Here is a 22,689-nt window from a genome sequence, read left to right on the forward strand (position 1 = left end):
TGAGGCCCCGTTGGCCTCCGGCCTCTCCTCCCTCCTGCTCCTGCCATCACTGATGATTGTCACATCACTGAACTGTACAGAGGCAACCCCCCAATTAGAAGACAATCAGCTCTGCCCGTGGCTTGTCAGCGCTACGTATAGCAAAGCTCCAGTGGGAGGAAGAACGATAGGGGGGGGGGGGGGCTGGCAGGCCGACTGCAGTCGTGGCAGGCCATGTGCATAGCTGGTGCCAGCCAGTTGAACTCCTGTGGTTTGATTGGGCTTTGGACCGCTAGTGGAGCGTAGTGTTGACGTAAGAGCCCTCTTTGGCGGGTGCAGTTTGGCTGCAGGAGAGCCTGGGTAGAACTACATTTGGTGTTTGTCCCTTTTCAATATGCTCCCTCGTTCCATGCGCATCTGACTCGTTCACGACCTTGCACGGTACAGCTTGTAGTCTTGTGCTGGTGCAAGGGCCCCCCGTACAGGATCCTGTCTGCATTGTCCCTTTAACTGCAAGTCACGGTTTCACCTGACAGACTGAGCTACATCGCTTACTATTCTCTGTCTATTCCATCCTTCTGTGTTGTATTTTAGTATATCATTGGTTTAATTGGGCCTCTGATTGTGATTGGATGAGTTGTCCTGATGTCCTGATGTCACAGAGTGCTGCATTTTCTCTGGCTGTCATTAGTGGAATTTCTGTGTTCCAAGAGTGACAAAAAGTGCAAAAAAAAAATGACTGCCACAGAGCGAGGTGATGAAGTAAGGTGAGGTTATTTGCATGTAGGGCCTGGCTACCACCCATTACTTTGCTCTTCCTGATCAAAGTAGCTTGGCTGACTTGCTGGAGCGTCCTGGCCGCTCTCTTTCTGTATTGTACCTGCCCTCTCTGCTTTGTGGCGGTGGAGTCAGGATTGTACAAGTTGATTGTGGGACTTGCTGGCTTCTTGAGCATACCCAGATTCCTTGAATCTCTGGGGCATTTGTTTCTATCATGGAAGTTCCATTCCTGAACACTTGCTTCATTGCCTTCTGTGTTTGCTGGCGCGACATGAATCATAGGCGTTTCCATTTTTTTCTCTATAATTGTTTGTGGCTGTTGTTGTGTTTAAGTTCCCTCAGAATACATAAATATTGCCAGGAGTTTCTTTCTATATTTCAGTGGTCTTTCTGAAGAGGCAACCCAGGCTAACCTGGACCGATTTCCCACTCTCACTCTCACTCTCCTCTTCTCAGCAGGGCTTCTGTCGGATTTCACACAAGCTGCCCTGAGGCTGCAACTCACTCTGCCTCTTTCGTGCAGCAAACAAGATCCTCTAAAAACCAGTTTCTGTTTGTCACGTGAAAAAGGCAAAATTAGTTGCAGACCCGGGGCAGATAGTGTGAAATCCTACTTGAAGCCCCACGAAGAAGAGGAGCGTGAGAGCAACATAAGGCTAGTGGGAAATTGGTCCTGATCTCGGAAGCTAAGCAGGGGCTGACCAGGGTCACAGTTCCAAAGCAGGCAGTGGCAAACTACCTCTGACCTTGAAAACCCTATGGGGTTGCCATTAGTCAGCCACGACTTGACAGCACTTTCCACCAGCACCAAAATCAATTAATTGGGAAATTGATGGAGCACACACAAAACGAGCTACAAGACACAAAAGGCTGTTTTGCTGCTTTGGACACAGAATGTTGCTCTGATGAGCTCTGATGCAGCAAAAACACTGGGAGTTCCCTCCCCTCCCTGCAGGAAAAAAATGCAGCATGTTCACCCCACACCAGGGTAGAACTGTATTGGGATATTTGGTTAACATAACAGAGTTTTACCCAGTCATATAACTGGGATACTGAGCGCAGTAAATAAATCCCCCCCAAGAAATACATTGTGAAAAGGGTAAAATTACATTTATTCAAGTGGATCCAGTTTACATTTGGGTTACAATCAAAAGAAGCCTAATCTAAAGAGTGCTTTCCCAATTGCAAATGGCCAGCTTGTCCGGCATCATGTGGGAGGATGAAGGCATTGTATCTACAGGAGAGACCTGCAGAGATCTGTGTGTGAGTGGGTGAGAGGACAAAGTGTGCACAAGGGGGGGGGGGGGGGGAGGTCAGAGGGCAGCTCCCAGATTAAGACAAAGAGAAGCATCCCATTCAAGGAGATAATGCCTATGTGCGTTTAGAGTGATGTAGCACCCCTCCCAGCAGTCCCGTGGCACAGAGTGATAAAAGCTGCAGTACTGCAGTCCAAACTCTCTGCTCACAACCTGAGTTCTATCCTGGCAGAAGCTGGGTTCAGGTAGCTGGCTCCAGGTTGACTCAGCCTTCCATCCTTCCAAGGTTGGTAAAACGAGTACCCAGCTTGCTGGGGGGGAAAGTGTAGATGACAGGAAGGCAATGGCAAACCACCCCGTAAAAAGTCTGCCGTGAAAACGTTGTGATGCGACGTCACCCCAGAGTTGAAAATGACTGGTGCTTGCACTTTTAGCACCCCTCCCACCCAGAGTCCCTCACTCCAACAAACCGCCTGTCTTCCATTGAGCTCAGCAGCCGAAGAGTGGAGAGCCCCAGAGTGAGTTCCAGGGCAATCGTAGCAGCCCTGTGAGCCAAGGCCTTTCTCTTGGCTCCTGGCAGCCTCCTGCTGCCACCTTGTGGATACAGGTTAGCTCTTCTGAGATGCCATTAGCACACAACTGCTGTTGGGGGGGGGGATGCTGTGACACAATATTGCGATGGCAGGCAAAAAGAGTTCTCCTTCTCCATCCTTCCTTCCCTCCCTCCCTCTGTGTAGCTAGTAGATATCAATATTTCTTTTTGATGGGGACTGATGGCTACATGAGGCTTTAGTCAGTGAAGATTGATGGCTGGTGTCTGCCAGCTGTGCAAGGACGCATTAAACTGTCTTATACTCTTATACTAAATCAGATCTTTGCTCTCTCAAGGTCAAGGCGCCTCGTCTGAATGGCTGCCCCTCTCCAGATTCTCAGGCAGAGATCTTTCATGTTAAGCTGCTACCTTATCCTCGCTGTTTGACCCTTTCAGCTGGAGGTGGCAGGGATTGAACCAGGGACCCCACTGCATGCAAAGCGCTTCCACTGAGCCATGGCTCAAGGTCAGCAGATGTATCCACATGCACAGGTTGGGAGCTGAAAAGCAACCGTTTGACAGCAGCCAGCAAAAGAAGCAGGATTCTGCAGATCACAGATGAGGCCGCTCAGGGGACACCCTGTTTGCTTTGGGAGAGAATTGATGCCATTTTTGAGAGCAGTCGTCTTTCCCTTCCCTGTTGTGTCCTAGCTTGGCAAATGTGGGCACTCCAATGAGGATGAGATGGGGAGCATGTAGCTTTCATTGTCTTCTAGTTTTGTTTCTCACCCATCTTCCACCCCCTGTCCTCTGGCACTGGTAGACACTTCTCCAGGGCAGTATACTCATAATTGCATACAAAAGCACCATTGAGTCACAACTGACTGAAGGCATCCCCACAACGCGGTTTTCAAGGCAAGTGATAAGCGGAGGTGGTTTGCCTTCCTCTGCAGAGTTCCATGGTGGCCTCCCATCCAAGTACTGACCCCACGTAGCTTCTGGTGAGATCCAGCTATAGCTTGCTGCCTTCCAGCTCATGCATCTTTTCTTTTTTTTGCCATCAAGTCACAGCTGACTTATGGCGACTGCTGGTGGAGTTTTCAGGGCAAGAGATGCTCAGGTGGTTTGCCATTGCCTGCCTCTGCATCACAATCTTGGTGTTTCTTGGTGGTCTCCCAGCCAAATACTGGCCCAGGCTGAACTTGCTTAGTGTCTTAAATCTGACAAGATCGGACTAGCATATGCTGTCCAGGTCAGGGCATGCTCCTCGTCACCAGCTCCTAATTCAGTGGGAACTTTTCTGCCATGCGTGCAGTTTCCCCTGGTGTGTTGACTTCTTACAGTGGCTGTGCTTTGGCAGAAGCAGTTTTGTTTCAAGAGGCTCTGGAGCTAAGTCTTGTGGATTCAGACTGGATTCAGAATTTAAAAAAAAATCCAGCTGGTGCAGGAGCAAGTTTGCCATCAAGTTTGTCGTGCATTGGATTTCTTCAGGCAAAATCTAGGAACACAGCAACAGCTGCCAAGGTCTAGGCATGGTGAGGTGGGAGAAGAGGTGTCTACATTTGCCCTGCAAATCATGTCTCCTTGTCTGCTGCAGCTTGGGGAGTAAACACAACATTCTTCTGTGACGTCTCAAGCCCAGCCAGTTTCTCCCAAGACAGAGTCCGTTCCGGCACTTGATGTGCCACAGAATCTCTGCTTTCAGGGCCTCTTCCAAAGACTGTCCAAACAATGACTAAAAAACCAGGTCTGGGAACCAGATGTAAAATGCATTCTTTGTAATGTAGGAGACATGCTGGTGAGCCCTGGTCCCAACTGGACAGTTTGTGTGTGTGTGTGAGAGAGAGGGGGGAGGATGAACTTGAGGAATGCAGATGGGGGCTTCTTTTGTTTGGAGTAGAGGAAGCTGGGAGGAGGCTTGCAGGACTGCCTTCAGATGTGCAGGGACATGCCTAGCAAGATGGGATTCTGTTCTTCACAGTGACAGGTTTGGCAGCTAAGGGTCGAGGATAGGACCTTTTAGGAAGTCACTTGAGGCTGGTTGGAGTTGTGAATGAATGAAACCTTTTGGAAGTTTTGAGAAGTAGACTGGCTAGAGGCAGTTTGGATGTTGTAAAGAAGGAGCAAGAAGGATGGAGGAATGACATGTGCTTCGTTGACCTCCAAAGAAGAGATATGTGAATAAGAACATAAGAGAAGCCATGCTCGATCAGGCCAATGGCCCATCCAGTCCAATACTCTGTGTCACACAGTGGCCAAAAAAATCAGATGCCATCAGAAGGTCCATCAGTGGGGCCAGGATGCTAGAAGCCCTCCCACTGTGGAACCGAGATCTGTGCTCATTTTGCCCCCTTTCTGGCCGAATGAACACCTCCTCCTTTTCTGAGTAGCCCACCAGAGGAATTGCAAGTCTCCTCTGGAGCTTTCAAAGCATCTTTCTAGTGATGGTTCTCAGCTTCTGCGTAGCGGTGGAGTTTTCAAATGGCTTTGCGCTCGTCATCTCATAATGGTTGTAATATCTCAGTAAAGTAGATGAATATTCTCCCAAGGAGTCCTCAGTTATCCAGGGGCTCTGTTCCTTCGCATTCTCATCTTCTTCAGAGGCTGGCTTTACGGTTAACACAAGCCAGTCAAGAGGCAGCAATAAGTTTTACGGGGTTATTTTTCCTCGGGAAATTGCGTCAATCCTTGAGCACGGCACTGGTCTAAACTAGAAGGGTGGGGGTGTTCCGTTCTTGTCAGTGGAGTGGGTTTGTTTCCTCCAGATTTTGCCATGAGAGCACTGTGCTGCAGTTAGACAAACAAAAAAAACCTCCCATTTGGTTAGCATCTGGTTGCAGAGCGTGGGTCAGCAATGTGCAAGATGAAAACTGCGCTTAGTGTGACTTTTCTCTCCCCGTGTCCCTCCCCGCTATTTATAGCATACCCCTGTCAGTTCCAGACCGTTTCCACTGCTGCTACTTTTTTTCTCTTTTTAGCCTAAATCCCTACAGTTACGATGAGACATCTCTGAGCAGCAGTGAAGACCACATCCCTCTAGCGGCCTTGCCACTGCTGGCCATCTCCTCCCCGCAGTACCAGGATGCGGTTGCCATGGTGATCAACAGAGCCAACCAGGTTTACAATGAATTTCTCAGATCTCCTGACGGGACCGGCTTTAATGGGCAGGTACGGATCCATCCTTCCATTTGATGGACAGCACAGATGTGAGGGTTTGAGTCCCTCCTGTGTGTCTACAAAGGAGGATTTCTCTGCTTCCAGTCAGAGCATGTCTGTGCCTAATTGCTTCCTCTCTATTTTGTTGAAGTGACATGTGGGTTTTCTTTGTCCCCCTCCCCCCCTTTTTAATTGCAAGCAACGCGACTGGATATTGCTAGTGGGAAATTAAAGGATCTGTCAAGGGCTGCAGGAATCTTTTGCATCAAGTTAGTAAACTACCAGGGCTGTCTTTACTCAGACCACAGGCTTCTATTCAGAATAATAAAGAAATGAAGGTTTACAATATCAGCCCTTGCAGTATGAAGCCTACAGACTGGCCATTCGTGGCACAAATCAGGGAGTCCAGACCTGTGCCCTTGCCTAGTCAACAGGGCAAGACCATGTTGCTTTGCTGCAGTTCAACTTCCAGTCTCCCAGTAGCCTTCTAGCTAGCAAACCCCAAGAGAATTGAGATGGAAAATTTGAGTCTGGTTATGCATAGCGCTAGCCAAGGCTCTAGACAGAACCACCACCCCCGACTCAAAATCTCAGCAAAGTGCATTTAAAATGATTTCTTTGAGGAGATCGCTGCGTAGGCAGAGATCGAGAATGAAATCAAACACGTATAAGCAGTGCAAAGCTAAGCAATGCAAGTAGTGATGGTTGCTAAAACTATCTGGAGGATTTCCCCATCCCTTACCTAAAGTCCCTGACAGGAAGGAGGAAGCCTTGAGAAAAAATCTCTCTCCTCTCTCTCTCTCTCTCTCTCTCTCTCTATCATTCTCTCTCTTTGGAGGTTTTTAAACAGAGGCTGGATGGCCATCTGACAGCAGTACGGATTCTGTGCAGGGGGAGAGGAGATATATGTGAATTTTCTGCATTGTGCAGGGGGTTGACCCTGGAAGTCTCTTCCAACTCTATGATTCTATGTGTGTGTGTTTTGGTGCTCTCCCCCCCACTGCTGCACCGAGCAGCTTCACATTTAGGAAATCCAGTAACAAATTAAGCAAATGAAGGGGGGGGGAGGAAATGTGTTAACATTGTGTTGGCATTAGTAAGCATTTCACAGTTTTCGCCCTTTATTTCATAAGAGACATCATGTTGCTGCAACATAGAATGTGGGCTTAATTTGTGTGTGTGTTCCAATGAGGACCAGGGGGTCAGGAAGGGAATCTGAGCCCTGGGAAAAGGTTGCTGTGAACAAGGGATCAGGCAGCTTCAGGGTCTAGCTTGACCCTCAGAGGCAGTTCATGCCAGAAGTTTTAAGAGTCAGGCAGATAGCAAAGGACAGAATCAAGTCCATTATGTTCATACACAAGCTTGCTTTGTGTGCACTGAGGGACTTGACCTGTTGGAGAATCTAAAATGGTTTGAAGGCTTCATGGTGTGGTCACCTGGGGAGACTTCCTCTCTCCATTAGACCTCAGTGGGAGGAATGCTCCTGGCGAAATAACCATCGCCACGTGGATTTGTGTTTCACCTGTCTTCTGAATCCATCCACGTTTTTGTGCATTGAAGGAACCCAGCCTTTTTTCCTATTCTTGTGTTCCAGACCTGAAGTCCAAAGAGATGTCCATCACTCAGCTATCAAGTAACATGCTTGACCACTTGTTCTTCTTCTTCTTCCAGGTGTGCCTCATTGGGGACTGCGTGGGAGGGATCTTGGGGTTCGATGCCATCTGTTACAGCACCGGGTTGGCCGATGAAAGCCAAGCAAGCAGCAGGAGAGGCAGCTCCAGCAGCGTCCAGGTAAGTTGGCTCCTGCCGTGGGTCTTGAGTGGCAGAAGGGCAGCCTCACACCCACCCCTCGCCCCTGGGAGGCTTCACCTTGCTGGCTGAAATGGTAGAAAGCTGATAAGAAAAAAATCTTCATTGCCACCTGCCTTGTTCTGCAAGCAGATAATTAGCTGAGGATTTTCAGCCCTTCTCTTATGCTGTGGGCTGCCTGTGATGGATTGCCTAATTGGTTTTGTTTTGTTTTGCCTTTTATAAAAGGACAGATTGCACACGGTGGCTGTCTCTGGCATATTTCTTGTTCAGTCTTGGGGGTGGGGGAGATGGCATTCTGTGAAACAGGACTTGAAAGCCCTGTGATTTTTTCTTGGCCCAGAGCCAGCCACACCTGTCTAATATCTCTGCACCAGGATCCCAGGCTGCTGGGACACTGAGCAGTTGGAGGATGCAGGATCCAGTCCAGAGGCCAGAATACTCTGCACAGGAGACCAGATGCTGTTAGCTAGCAGTTCCCACCCCCAACTCTTGTTTTCCTTTGAAAACTCTCTTGCAGCCTCATCTTACGCATGATCACTCAGAAGTAAACCTCAAGTAAATAGACACAGGATTGCAGCCAATTTAAAAAATGGGCCATAGTTGTAATTTGTTTCTGGACTCTGCACTAATATAAAACTAATATTTGCAAGACTTATTCAGGAGCTAATGGAGTCTGCATTGGAAAGTGGAAGAAGGTATTGTTAAAGGTTAATAAGATACAGGCGAGAACAGATGATTAGCCAGTTACATGCCTTCATTGTGTCTGCCTGGGTCTGCTTTTGGCTTGTGTACAATTGCATTAATGTGAATTTCACACTTGTGGGTCCCCCCCCCCCAATTGATTACCACACTTGCAGTGCAAACCTAAGTAGATTTTTGTTTTGTGGGGCTTAGAAAGGTCTAGCACTGCTTGGAGTTGCACTGTTAAAATAACAAGATTGGATTCCATCACAGCAATATTGAAAAGGCCCCCAATCAGATCCTAGGATTGCATTTTGAATCCAGAAACATCTTTGGGTGGAAAAAGAGCATTTTTAGGAATGTTTAAATTATCACCCACTTCTGACTGCTGTTTGATGAGTAAAACTGGTGGTGAGCCAAGGAGTTTCTCTTCTTAGTGACGTATAGAGTTCTGCCTCGCACAAAACATGATTCTCAACCCCCAGGGCTCTACAAGGCAAACCGAGCAGGCTGCTTTTAGCAGAACTTCTCCACAAGGGAAGATGGGTAAGGAGCCTTCAGTATTTTGTCTAAGTGCAGCTCTGAAACCCAGTGAGGCATTTTTTGGTCCCAAGGTTGGAGTGTCTTATAGGTATGTACATGCTGTCAAGTCGCAGTTGACTTCTGGCGACCCCAGTAAGGGGCTTTCAAAGCAACTGATGTGACTTATACTACACATTTAAATCAATGTAGCTGTCATTTTCTTGTCTAGTCCACTCTCTCCACCACCACCACCTATGGGAAGGTGCTAGGCTAAAAACTACATGTCCTAGGATTTTTTGTGGAAGCATAATGGTTAAACGAACGTATGTTTGTAGTGCAGGTACTTCCTCCATCCACCTGTTCCATCATTCTTTACCTGTGAAAAATGATGTGCTTTTTCTTTTCTTTTTTCTGCTTTTTTTGTTGTTGATTTCTTCTGGGTTTTGATAGTTTTGTTTGGTGGCTGTGACTTGTAAGCCCATAATGAAGGAAGATCTGTTAAATCATTTACTTATTTACATTATTTATAGTCCGCCTTTCTCACCAAAGCTTGAGAGGGAGCATAAAATTGTAAAACAGCGCAATTAAAAATAGCATAATACACACACAGTAAACAGTGCAGTAAGACTGGATTACAGAAAGGGGAGCTATGCAATAAAAAGTATAAGATGCAACATACGATAAACAATGTAAAACACAGTTTTATAAACATTAGAAAACAATTCACTCAAGACACAATAATACATGCAATAAATTAAGGCTCTGTTCCTTTTATAAAAGCTCCCTCCTGAACAGTTCAATTTTATCACAACCCTATTCCTTTTATAAAATATTTCTGTAACAGGAATAATTCTATATCCTGTCCCATTAACTTTTTTAAAAAATTCAAATCTTTATTTTGTTGTGTTTCCCTCCCTAAAATTGTTATTATAAAGGATAACCCCCTCAATCCTGAAGACACAAATCTGGGTGACCTCAAACGTCTCAGCAAGAGTAACATTGACATCTCGGGAGTGATGGAGGAGGAAGAGGAGCCCCGGCAGCTGTTGCCACGGAAACCAAGCGACTGCTCCAGCTATGACTGTGATTCCATCACACAGCATCATGCCCTCCTGTCCAGGTAAGCCAAAACCACATCCAGAGAAATTACTTAGAAACGTTCTTTGCCAACTGTTGCAGAAATATTAAGATGTGCAGGTAGAGTCTAGGATTCATAGCCCAATCTCAACAAGGGGCTGGAAAAAAATATTGAAGGGCAAAACAGGTTGAGGCAAGCAAGAAGCATAGCAATACTATTCTAGATGATTTGCAATTGATTTTGTAATTTTAAAATGTGTCATCCAGCTTCCATCTGAACCAGATGCCCCAATGCAACATTGAAGAGTTTTATTTTTAAAAGGCAATTTAATGTATTCAGACCAGAGACATGTACTTTCAATGATTCTAAGCATTGCAAAGGTTCAGAATGCTAATGAGTGCAAAGAAAAAAGCTGCCAACAATGGCAAGAGCCCTTAAAATTGGCAACAGAAGCTCAGCCAGCCTACCTAAATCTGTTGTAAAGTGAAGATCTTAGCTGCTTCACTGACTGGGAACATGTGGAGGAAAGGGGGCTATGCTTTGCTCCTCATGACCTTGGGGGGGAAGGGAATGGCCATGGCTCAGCAGTAGAGGACCTGCGTGGCTTACAGAAAGCTCAAGGTTCTTACAAAATGAAAGAAGAGCCTGCTGGATTGGACCAGTCTAGCATACTGTGGCCAACCGGTTGCCCTGGAGGGCCAAATAAGCAGGGCCTAGAGCAGTCAAGGCCTTCCTCTGATGTTGCCTCTTGGCACTGTATTCACAGGTTTACTGCCTGTATATATGAAGGCTCCCTTCAGTCACTGTGGCTAGTAGGCATAGAGAGACCTCTCCTCCATTAATCTGTCTTAACTCCCTTTTAAGGCTGTCTCTACTCATGGCCATCATTACCTCCACTGACAGTGAATTCCACTTCTTAATTACTTGTTGAACAAAGAAGTCTTTTCTTATGTCTGTTTTGAACCTATTTCAGCCCTTGTTCCATCCCCAGCATCTCCACTTAAAAGAACCAGCCAGGATTGTGATGTGAAAGACCTTACCTGAGATCCTGGAGAGCTGCTGCCAGTCTGAGTAGACTGCATTGACCTTGATAGATCAGTAGTCTAATTGGTAGGAAGGTAGCGTTATGTGTGCATACCATCCACCCAAGCCCTGAAGCCCCACCTTATTGTCACGCAGAAGGTTCCTGGAGAAGAAGAGACCCTTCCCTAACAACCTTATACTGATTCAGGCCATTGGTACATTGGTCAGTGCTATCTACCCTAGTTGGCCAGAACTTTTCAGCATCTCTGGCAGAGAAAAGGTTTTTCCCAGGGTCTGTTGTATGAGATCCTTTAAGTGGAGATGCTGGGGATCAAACCTGAGATCTTTTCCTGCACTCAAAGCATGTGTGAGACTATGAGCTATGCCTCCTTTCCCTCCAAAACACGTGACTGTATAAAGTTGGTCCATGTAGCTCAGTATCACCTGCTTTGATTGATAGCACCTCTCCATGGTCTCAGGCAGAAAAATGTCTTTGCTGTCACTTGTCACTTTGAAAACCATTAGCTGGAAGTGCTGAGGACTGAGCCTTCTGCATGCAAAGCCGTGTGCCTCCTCGAAGCCCTGAACATGCCTTCTATCAAGTCAAGACACTGGTCCACTGAACTTTGCCTGGAGATGCCAGGGATTGAACCCTGGTGCCCTCTGCATGCAGAGCAGCTGCTCTGCAACTGAGCTATGCCATTCAATCTGATTCCCTTCTCACAGGCTTTGGAAGGGATCTAACTGTAAGAACCAGTGCATTGAACTGCTCCTGGTAGCTTGCTGTTCTCTCTCTTTGTCCACTTCCTAAGCAGTGGAAAACTCCGAGCAAACCTCCATAGGAGCATGATCTAATTGCAAGGGGAGGCTGGTCACAGTGTGGGTTGTTATGATTCACAGAGCAGCATCAGTCCCTGTCTCCCAAACAGCAAGAAGAAAAGCCAACTACACAGAAGGACAAAAAAAGGGTCTTTGCTCCCCATGCAAGTGGAGGGTTCTAGGAGCTTCTGTGCATTCCATTTTTTTTAAGGACATCTGACTGCAGTCTTTTTAAAAAGTGGCATCTGGCTTCCTTTTGTTGTTTGAATTGTATGGACTGGCGTGCCTTTTAGCTAAGGAGGTGTGCCTTGGTCTCCCCTTCCCCCCCCCCCCCCGCCCAGTATCCACTCGACAATGCTGAAAGAAGACGCGGACTTCCCCCCCATGAGCACCTCCAGCGTGTTGGACGTCAGTCTGGGGCGTTTTGAATTCGAGGTCTCCGATTTCTTCCTCTTCGGGTCGCCCCTCGGTTTGGTGCTGGCTATGAGGAGGACGGTGCTTCCCAGCCAGGAAGGTGAGCAGCCAAGGTTCGGACACACATAAAAGCAGTTCTTTTTCACCCAGGGTATAATTTATTTGTGGAGGATAGCCATTTGGTTTGCAGTAGAACAGCTGGATTTGAATCCAGTAGCACCTTAGGGACCAACAAGATTTGGTGTGTGTGGGGGTGGGGGTGAGATTTCAAGACTCAAAGCTTTGACTCTCAAAATCTCGTACCCCCAAAATCTTATTGGTCTCTAAGGTGCTATCTGTGGAATTCAGTAGTACAAGATGTGGTGATGACTCTTAGCTTAGATGGGGAAGAGTCAAACAGCAGGGTCCATCTATAGCTATTAAGTAAAAGATAAAGGTAGTCGTTTCTGCAAGCATCATTCGTTTCTGACTCTGGAGTGATGTTGCTTTCACATTTTCACAGCAGACTTTTTACGGGGTGGTTTGCCATTGCCTTCCCCAGTCACTTACACATTCCCCCCAGCAAGCTGGGTACTCATTTTACCGACCTTGGAAGGATGAAAGGCTGAGTCAACCTGAGCCGGCTACCTGAAACCAGCTACCGCTGGGATCAAACTCAGGTTGTTAGCAGAGCTTAGGACTGCAGTACTGCAGCTTTACCACTCTGCGCCACGGGGCTCTTCAGCATGATGGCTAAATGAAGCCTGTGTGTCCAGAGGCAGTGTGCTTCTAAATACTAGTAGCTGTGGGGGAGGGGGCTTTGGCCTTTGTGCTCTTGCTGGGAGCTTTCTGGAGCATCTGGTTAGCCGTTGTGGGCAACAGAATGAAGGATTAGGTGGACTACTGCTCTGATCAATGACGGCTGCCTTGGGTAGGGAACATAAGCCCAAAAGGGAACTCTAAGCAGAAGCTTTAAGCCCGTTTTCTGTCTTGAGACATTTTGCCCCTTTGACAGTTGTAGCATTGGACTTCTGGAAAGCCCAGCTTCTCCCACAGAGTCACCAGTTTTCAGTATCAAAAAATTACAGGTCATGAGGCCATTTGCAAAACAATGAGACTGGACTCCTTCCACAAGGGTTTTCTGGAACATTCCAAGGCTTTTCTTGCCGCTGTCAAGGCCATAAGATTGTTTAATAGCAGCTGAGACGATTGCACACAGCATCGACCCGTTCAAGCTTTGAAAACACTCAGCACACATTCACGCCATCAGAGCTGAATGCTCATTGAGCCGTCGAAGAGACCCGTGAACAGCAAACGCCAGACTTTTAAGAGGCAGACAGTGATTCCTAGCAGTGTGGCACGAGCCCCAGTCATTAGCCACGACTGGTAATTGAGTTCATTAATCAGCTTTCGCAGAAGGAGCATTTGCAGTCCTGCACTTGGCCTGTCAGTGCTCTGAGTTCTGTCGGGATTCTTCTCTTAACTCTGGGGAAGGCCTGTTCTGTTTTATTACAGCGCTGCTTGAGATAGCAAGAGCTGTCCAAGTAACCAGCGGCATAATACCGGGCAGGCAAAGAGCCGGCAATTGTGCTTTCTACCAGGTAGCTGGCGTGTTGACAGCCTCAGATGAGCCAGAAGCAGCAAGCTTTGGCTGGAACATAAGAGGCGGTTCTCTGGCCTTTTGTGTGTTTGTGTTTCTGTGGATGGGTTCCAGGGAACAGGTCACCAGAGGTAGTGGGGCTGGGGCTGTTTGCAATCTTCCCATCACCGGCAGGTAATTATCATGAACAAACCAGAGTGGAGAAATTGGAAGATGGAGTTAGGCTGCCCGGGGTCCCAAGGCTGAGACCCAGTGGCACCTTGCAAGTGCCAGCCCTTTGTAAGGAGAGTTGTGAAATGTGAGGAAGGAAAAAGCACCACCATCACTCCATTTACTGTGCCCTAAGCTGGCATTTCAGTTGGGGTCTGCATGTGGCATTGTCACGAGAGAGCTCACAAGCGAAGGAATCCAGAGCTGCTAATAGCAGAGCAAGTTCGTCCAGAAGTTTTTATGGGGCACCAGAGTGAGCAGGAGCCAATGAAAAGAGCGGGGGGGAGCGGTTCAGCAGTGGATAGTTGTGAGAACACAGCGGTCAAGCTGGGGGCTTCTAAATTGTGCACAGTGGCAAGAGGGACAGGCCACAATTCAAAGGAGTTTCAGGACTGGCTGGAGGGTGAAGCAGCTATCTTAAGGCGACCCCGTGGGGTTTCAAGGGAAGAGACATTCAGAGGTGGTTCGCCATTGCCTGCCTGTGTGTCATGACCCTGGTATTCGTTGGTGGCCTCCCATATAAATACTAACCACAACCAGTGTTCCCTCTAAGCTGAGTTAGTGTGAGCTAGCTCACAGATTTTTAGCCTCCATCTCACACATTTTTGTCTTAGCTCAGGAAGGATGACCCCAGAGCACACTAATTTATGCAGTAGCTCGCAATTTTAATGCCAGTAGCTCACAAAGTAGAATTTTTGTTCACAAGACTATGCAGCTTAGAGGGAACGCTGAGAACTTCTGTGATCTGCGGAGACTGGGCTGTCCAGGTCATGACTGATAACTTACGTAACTGTTTCTAAACTGCTGGGAAGTTTTTGAGCTATTTCAGGTGATCCCAGGATGTCAACTTCCTTTTTTGTTATATTTCCCAGTCTCTCAGGTACAGCCAGCTTGCAGTCAGGTCTACAACCTCTTCCACTCTGCCGACCCCTCTGCCTCCAGGCTCGAGCCGCTCTTGGAAGCGAAATTTCACCTCTTGCCTCCATTCAGTGTACCGAAGTACCAGAGATACCCTCTGGGAGATGGGCGGTCTCATCTCTTAGGTATCATTTATCTTTTTTTGCACTTGCCTGAGAGCTATTTTCTGGGAACTGTTTTAGGCTGCTAAATGTTCACTGGTATATTTGTGCTCTGGGTTTTGATAGCTTAATCTCTTAATGATTTTATGCTGTTTTGTGGTTTTGTAATGTTTGTAAACTGCCTCCAGCAGGTTCTCTGGAGAGGTGGCATATCAGTTTTTAAAGTAAATGTGGCTATTGTGTCTATCAGCTTCTCTCTCCCACACCCCTGAAGAATTTTGTGGGCTCAGGGCCACTAAAAGCAGCCTTCACATAGCGAACATAAATTACTCATCAGCCAGAATTAAGCACAATGGGGTCTGCAGAGTTGCATAGTACGAGCATATAGGTCACTTTGAGCCAAAGTATGCACGTGACTGTGGGCAAGCAGCATTTGCATCCAAGCAGATCCTGATTCTAAATCCAGAACTTAAAACCATTAAGACATTTCCAAAAGCTAGGCTTAAAATATGCAAAGCAGGTGTTTGTCCTTTTGCTTATATTTGTAAATTCTGTCTTCTGAGAACGCTCTATAAGATATATGTGCAAGAATTTGGACCCATTCAAAACCTGTATATCCTTGAAAAAATGGGGACAGGTAGGACTCCTTTTCACTTGGAGTGAAGGAGAGGGCAACCATGATAACCATGGCCTGATAACAACTGAACTGATAACATGAGAGGGATGATGGCTCAGTAGTAGAGCACCGGCTTGGTAAGCAGAAGGTCCCAGGTTCAATCCCCGGCATCTCCAGCTAAAAAGGGTCCAGGCAGATAGGCATGAAAAGCCTCAGCTTGAGGCCCTGGAGAGCCGCTGCCAGTCTGAGTAGACAATACTGACTTTGATGGACCGAGGGTCTGATTCAGTATAAGGCAGCTTCATATGTTCAATGTGCAAGGGAAGGTTAGAAGAGTGCCCAGATGACTCTGCTGCAGCAATTCAGGGAGGCACTCCTAATTTTTTTTAACCTCCTCTGCATCCAAAGTTCTCTTCAGAGCCTGATTCTTATACTCGAAATGGATGCATCATATTCTTGCAGGTGCAAGTGGTTCTTAGGTCTACAGCTCCAGCCAACCAGCAACCCCAATTGGCTTTCGGTGTGACTGAACCCTGAGATCCAGATCATGGCTTGGAATCTAGTGGAAAGAGTTCACAGGAGGAGTTGATGGAGGGGATCCTTTTTCACCTTCCCCAAGCCACCTGCTGCTTGTCCTGAAACTCCTTTCTGAGGCTTGGCAGAGATTCATGTGCAAAAACATGCCAGAGGATGGGATACTGGGCAAACAAGCAGGAGTTGGTCCTCCACTTGCAGTGGCAGAGGAAGGAGAAGGCAGCGATCTTGCCTTCTTCCCCCTTGTTGCTATGGAGCCCCAACCTGTGGTGCTAATTTGGCTTAAGAGCCTCTCTTGGTCCTCAGAGAGGTGTTTGGAGACAAATTGAAAGAAGAACAAGGCAGAGAAAGGACTGATCTGCCCACTCCTTCCTTGGACTCTTTTACTTCTTACAGATTCTTTTGTAAGTAATTACTCACCTGTGGTGAGTAAGGCACTTCTTTTCTTCCCCCAGAGAGCTGAAAGCTGTTGGAAAGAGAGACCACTGCTTGAAGCTCATCCACTTGTCTCACTTTTGCTTCTTGCAGCTCTTTGACCAGAGACAAAAGTAAGACAAATTTGTGTGTGTGGTGCTGTATGCACACCAAACGCAGTGCTGCCTGTCTCTTCCCTCTTCCAAAAGTTCCAGCTTCCTCTCAAAACATCACATCTTTTTCCAGCTTAAGAAACCCTTGCAAGTGAAGAAGTTTTAGAACAGGGATGTCAAATTCATTTGTTATGAAGGCTGGATCTAACATAAATGAGACCTTGTTGGACCATGTCAGGCTTGGCCATGTCAGACCAGGCCATGTGTGTACCTATTTAAGATTAGGCAGCAGAGATATAAACTTTATAAAGGACACAAACACAATATATATATATATATATATGGCTCTTTCCTTCCTTCTTCAGGGGACTGGGGGGGAGCCTCAGCCAATAGAAGGAAGAGAGGCTTGGCTCAGTAGCTCTGCTGTATGATTGAGAGAGCCTGGAAGAACAAGCTCTGCCTCCCCCTTTCTCCCTCAGCCAATGGAGAAAATAGAGGTTTTGCTCTGTAGCTCCTGTGCAGTTGAGCAAGCCTTGCAAAGCAAGCTGTTATGCAGAAGGAAGCAAGAGAGAGGGAGAAGGAAGCAGAAGACAGCCAGTTGCTCGGGAGCCTGATAGGAGCCCTTTGGGGGCCTGATTCGGCCCCTGGACTGCATGCTTGACACCCCTGCTTTAGAAGCTTTCAAAGAAGCAGTCTCTTTTTTTCCTTTTAGGCCATGAATGACCAGTGTGGGACATTGCATTGGCTGAGAAGCATGTTAAAGCTTGTGGGCTAGCAACTTGCCTTGACAGACTGGTTGGGCGGTTCTGCAACCATGTGTGAAACTCATTGATCTTCAGCTGCCCTCAAACTCTCTGCATTATCTGTGTTTCTGTTTTCTGCCACGCAGCTGATGTCATCCACAGCCACAGCGCCCTCTTTGCCGAAGATGGCTCCGCAATCCCCCAATCTCTAGCAGACGCATTAGGACCTCAAAATGTCCCACAAGGGAAGAAGGCGAGAAGGTCAAGCGTGGACAGCAGCAGTAGTGAAAGCTCAGGGTCAACGGAGAGTTTGTTGCCTGCCAGCATAACCAACAGTGAGTGAGACAGAGAACAGTCTGGATGGGTACCTTATTTTGTACCCGCAAGGAAGCCAGTAAAATACAATGAGAAACACTGTTTAAAAAACTACTGCTTTCCTAGGGTGTCATCTTTAGGGGAAACAAATGGGTGACCTGTTGGGGAACTGTGTTTCATTTCCTAAACCAAAACAGCAGCATTGGGAGAGGTGGTGTGCAGAGCTGGTTCGAAGTATTGTGTTGCCCTTATAAAAGTACTTCTGTTGGCTCCTCCCAAGCTGCTATTTATCACACCCAAGCCAGCACAGCAGGGACTGGATTTGAACTTGGCGAGTGGTGGGGCGGGTGCAGAAGGCGATGCTTGTTGCCTTCTGAACTGCCAGTGGCTGAGAGTGAGCCAAAGTCCTGGTGGCCTGTTGGCAACCTTGTCATGGTCTTAACTCAAGTACTGATCCATGTCTTAGCTAACAAACTTATCCTAGCTCTGTAGTTTGGGGCAGGGGATGCTATACATATATTTGGACTGTGTGTGTGTTTGCACGTGTATGAAATTTCCAAATCTGAAAAACAACAACAAATGGTTAATGAACACTGGTTAGAGAAAAACAGTATTTTTTTTTAAAAAAACATAATTTTGTTTTCTGAGTTTCAAAATGTTGAGATTAGTGTGTTTTACCAAGCCAGCTTCCTGCTGCTTTAAGGCTCAGCTTCTGTGCAGTCTGAAGCCATATGCACAGGAAAGAGTCAAAAGGGCAGCTGCTTTCCCTTCGTCATGTGGGTTCAGGTGCAAATGTTGTCGGCCCTCTTAGAATGATCGAGTCCCCAGCCGCTGCCAGCAATGAGTGATGCATGTCTGAACTTTTTGGAAAGAGAGGAGAGGAGGATGAAGCTTGTGTGTGTTTCAAAAGCAGCATTTCTGGCAGAGCCAGGGTCAACGAATCTGGAGGGGGTTAAGCTGCCAGGGCCCAGAAGGTCTGTCAGGCCAAGGTTGCCTGCTCACTTGCGTTCCACCACTCATGATCTCTGCTGCAAGCAGTGTCCAATGCCACTAGGAAATGGGCTGCAGTTTGCTGTGAGCATGGGCAATGGGGGAGGGCTCATGACCAGACAGTAAAGAACACACATGTAGGTGGGAGGCATGTGGTGTAATGGTTAAGTGCACAGACTTTTATCTGGGAGAACCAGATTTGATTCTCCACTCCTCCACTTGCAGCTGCTGGAATGGCCTTGAGTCAGCCATAGCTCTCATAGGAGTTGCCCTTGAAAGGGCAGCTGCTGTAGGAGCTCTCTTAGCCCCACCTACTTCACAGGGTGTCTGTTGTGGGGGGGGAAGGTAAAGGAGATTGTGACTGCCCTGAGACTCTGAGATTCAGAGTATAGGGCAGGGTATAAATCCAATATCTTCATCTTCTTCTTCAATATGGGAGGGAAGGAGGGCGCAAGCAGGGAGCCCTGGGAGAAGTCTGTGCTCAGGTCTCTCTCCAAACCTGGAACCAGCCCTGATTTCTAGCCACTCTCCTCATTGCTGTGAAAAATGGCAGATTTGGGTGAAGCATGCTGAGTAGACATTTGCAGGTTAATTTGAAGAGCTCAGAAGGTGACTTCAGCTTTGCTTGTGAAAGTGATGTATGGGCCATGTGCAAAACTGAGGCCTCTGGGAACTGGGGAAGTAACAATTATACCTTATAGTCTGTTTGTTTGTTCTGCAGTTACCTCCAAGTGGTGGGGAACCAAGCGGATAGACTATGCCTTGTACTGCCCAGATGTTCTAACCGCCTTCCCAACAGTGGCTCTGCCACATCTGTTCCACGCCAGCTACTGGGAATCAACTGATGTGGTTGCTTTCATTCTGAGACAGGTAACAGTCTCCCTTCTACTCCCCCCCCCTTTTGCTTATTTTAAAATATTTATACCCAGAGGCCCAGGGTGGCTTACAAAATGTGGCAGCAAAGATGTAAAACATATAACGCAGCAGCCTTTAAAAATTAGGAAAATGGACTACTATACATACCATAGTGCATACATGCACCACCATCCTATACAAAGAGCACTGCCTGAAGCTGCTGCTATTTTTGCATCCTTAGAATTCCTTGATGGTACGCTGGATGCTCCAGATATAGTAGCAGCCTCAGCTTGTAGTTTCAGATCTTGCATTCTTAGTCTGTTTCCCCAGCGCCATCTACTGGGGGTCATAGAGGCACATCTTTGAAAGCCAGATATTACTGACATAGATTTAAAACTCAGCATAAAAATAATCAGATGGAGACAAAAAACAACAATGGACAGCTCCGTTTCGGTTTGTACTGACTGCAGAGATCCATTCATGCGCTTTCAAAAGCCCTTTTAAATAAAATAGATGGGGGGGAAAGAGGTTCATCGTGCTTACAATCCTACGTGCTCAGCTCCTCGCTCTCCTCTTTGCTGTTTCATTCCAGGTGATGAGATTTGAAACTGTCAGCATCAAGGAGAGCAACAGCTTGGATCCTGCGACACTCAGTCCATCAAACCCACGGGAGAAATGGCTGCGCAAGAGGACGCATGTCAAATTGAGGGTAAATCATGGTGACGTAAACTCTTTATTGGTGGCTGGGCCATTTGTTCGTTAAATGCAATAGATCCACAGATTGAATTGAGGGGGAGAGTGCCGTGCCCAGAGAGGCTGACTTATGGCAGAGGCCTTCACATTTTCCAGCATGCACCGCTGCAAAGGTTAGCTCCCCAGACAAGTGGGAAGCGCATGCAGTTAGGTGGGCTCAGCTTTTCAGCTTCTTTATATGCTTAGCTTGCTGCATTAGCAGCATGGGAGACAGCCAATCTAGTCGGCATACAAATGAATTTTTGCAAGCTGTGCCAAATGAAGCTGTTGAGCCTTTGGGACAGAGCAGTTCTTCAGGGGAACACTCTGCTTAGTGGTTAGGCGCTTTCTTTAAAAAAAGAAAGATTTGTTATCTGGTTCTGCAGGCAGCTTCTCAAGCTTGAACCTCCCTGAGCACAATGGTTTCCGTGCTCTGAATTCCACCTCTTCTGAGGCTAGATCAGTAGATCAGGAGCCAGCTGCTCCCTCCGCAGAAAAGCTAAGAAGGTCTGGGTTGTACTCTCAGTTAGAAAAATCACAAAAACCACGGCGTTCTTTATCTGGCAGACTTTAGGAGCCTAGAGAGACTATTGGTGGTTTTTACATTTTGAGACTTCACACTGCTAGATCTTTTAAAAGATCTTTGCATTTAGTGTTAGGAATTGTAGTTGTTTTTCTGGCTCTTCTGCTGTGTCGGAACCCACTTTGAGGCCTTCAGAAATGTTTGGCGAGTCTGAAATCTTGAGTGGTTTGGTTCAGTTGCTGCCTCTTAAAACCAGCTTGTAAATCGCTGGGGCCTTCAGACCTTGGTAACAGTTAGATAAAGACCGTGAGTCTGTGTGAATGCAGAAAACCAGCACAATCTACTGCTGAGAACAGACTTCAGCCTGAGAAAGCAGCTTACATACAGGTGGATCTGTTCTGAATTTTGAACATGAAAGTAAAATTCTGGTTGCTGGTACTTTACAGGAAAGTTCACAAGCAGCGCATGAAAAGTTTAATAATAAAAACAAACCCAGAAACCTGATGGGGGGGAGGAGGGACAAGCCACTGCCAGAAGTCTATGTTTTTCCATCCCTTATCTCCCCAAAGACTTGATGAAAAGGTAATCCAAACTCAAAAGTTTATCCTGCCATAACCAACTGTTTTCTTGCTTCTTTAAAAGCAGGTTTCTGGCTGCTCTCTTTCTGGAAAGAAGAGGGCAGCCTTATTCCTAATTCAAGGATGATTTTATTTGCGAACTGTCTCAAATCAGGTTGTTGCGTCCCAACAGCCAAGGTGTCACTTTGCCCCTAAACCTCTAAAGCTTTCTCTCCCTACCTGCTTCCCTTCCAGAATGTGACTTCAAATCACAGGTCTAATGATGTCATTGTGGCAGAAGGCGGCCCTCAGGTGCTAGTTGGACGGTTCATGTACGGCCCCCTCGACATGGTGGCCCTGACTGGGGAAAAGGTGACTCTTTCATTCTTTCCGCCAAGACTAATGCAACACTTCTCAAAGACACGTGGTTCAGCGGTGAGAAAAGGACACCCTCACTTTCCCCAGTTCTCTAAAAAACGAGCTTTGATTCCTTGTTACTTCATGTGTCGAAGGAAAGCTGGGGATTGGCATTTGAGGACTGGAGAAGCTTTCGCTTCTGGTTTCCATCCTCTGCAGCTGGCCCAAAGGACAGCAGTAAAGAAAAGCTTCCCCCAGCGACCAACTTTTATTAGTGCATTGGAATCTTGCATAGAGCAATGCCACAAACTTCAGAGAGGGAAAGAGAGGTTGGACCCAGCTGGAAGACAATGCACTGCTGCCTCCTCCCCACCCCCACCCCCCAAGTACACAGTTAATCTTCTTACTGGTGCTATTTCTGCAACCCTGGTATTGCTTCCTAGCCTTCCTTCTTCTGAAGAAAACGTCTGGCAGAGTGGGGGTGAGGGAACTGATTGCAGCTGCAGCCAGAAGGCTTCTTTAGAACCAGGCTCAGTTTCTGACTCCAAGACTCAGTGCTAGAGACTAGTCTAGACTAGGACCCAAACTAGGCAAGTATAGGGCTAAACAGGGCTTTTTTTGTAGCAGGAACTCCTTTGCATTTTAGACTAACCCCCCCTCCCGGTGTAACCAATCCTCCAAGAGCTTTAAGTGGGCCCTGTAAGAAGATCCCTGTAAGCTCTTGGATGATTGGCTACATCAGGGGGTTGTAGCCTAATATGCAAAGGAATTCCTGCTACAAAAAAAGCCCTGGAGCTAAACAAGCATGTGAAGCTGCCCTGCAATACGGGAAGCCTTCTGTTCACTGGCCCCACCTCCCCAGTGTCTCTCTAGGTGAGAGACTTTCCACTTGAGATCCTATAGTTGGAGCTGCCAGGGGTTGAACCATGGAGCCTTCTGCAGGCAAAGAACTACTGTGTTCTTGAGCACTCCTATGACCGAAGGCTGCCTTTCAGGCCAGGGGCCACAGCTACTAGTTCAGAGCGGTGGGTGCCTGAAGGCACAGTGGAGGAGGGGAAGTCTGTCTATCCAACTCTTCTC

The 22,689-nt window shown here is 47.2% G+C and overlaps 1 protein-coding gene across 1 annotated transcript in view; it reads left to right on the plus strand.

The window, feature by feature from the left end:
* The window catches only part of PITPNM3 (PITPNM family member 3), a 128,748-nt gene that overhangs the window by 97,134 nt on the left and 8,925 nt on the right, over positions 1–22,689 (plus strand). The window contains exons 7-15 of the mRNA XM_060259155.1: positions 5,526–5,715; positions 7,375–7,494; positions 9,654–9,838; positions 11,980–12,152; positions 14,714–14,884; positions 17,427–17,615; positions 19,307–19,455; positions 20,033–20,149; positions 21,508–21,624. Of these exons, the coding sequence (XP_060115138.1) occupies positions 5,526–5,715; positions 7,375–7,494; positions 9,654–9,838; positions 11,980–12,152; positions 14,714–14,884; positions 17,427–17,615; positions 19,307–19,455; positions 20,033–20,149; positions 21,508–21,624 (1,411 nt within the window). The remainder of the gene's footprint in view (positions 1–5,525; positions 5,716–7,374; positions 7,495–9,653; positions 9,839–11,979; positions 12,153–14,713; positions 14,885–17,426; positions 17,616–19,306; positions 19,456–20,032; positions 20,150–21,507; positions 21,625–22,689) is intronic.

This window comes from Heteronotia binoei, chromosome 18, assembly GCF_032191835.1.
Source record: "Heteronotia binoei isolate CCM8104 ecotype False Entrance Well chromosome 18, APGP_CSIRO_Hbin_v1, whole genome shotgun sequence".
Taxonomy (NCBI): Eukaryota; Metazoa; Chordata; class Lepidosauria; order Squamata; family Gekkonidae; genus Heteronotia; species Heteronotia binoei.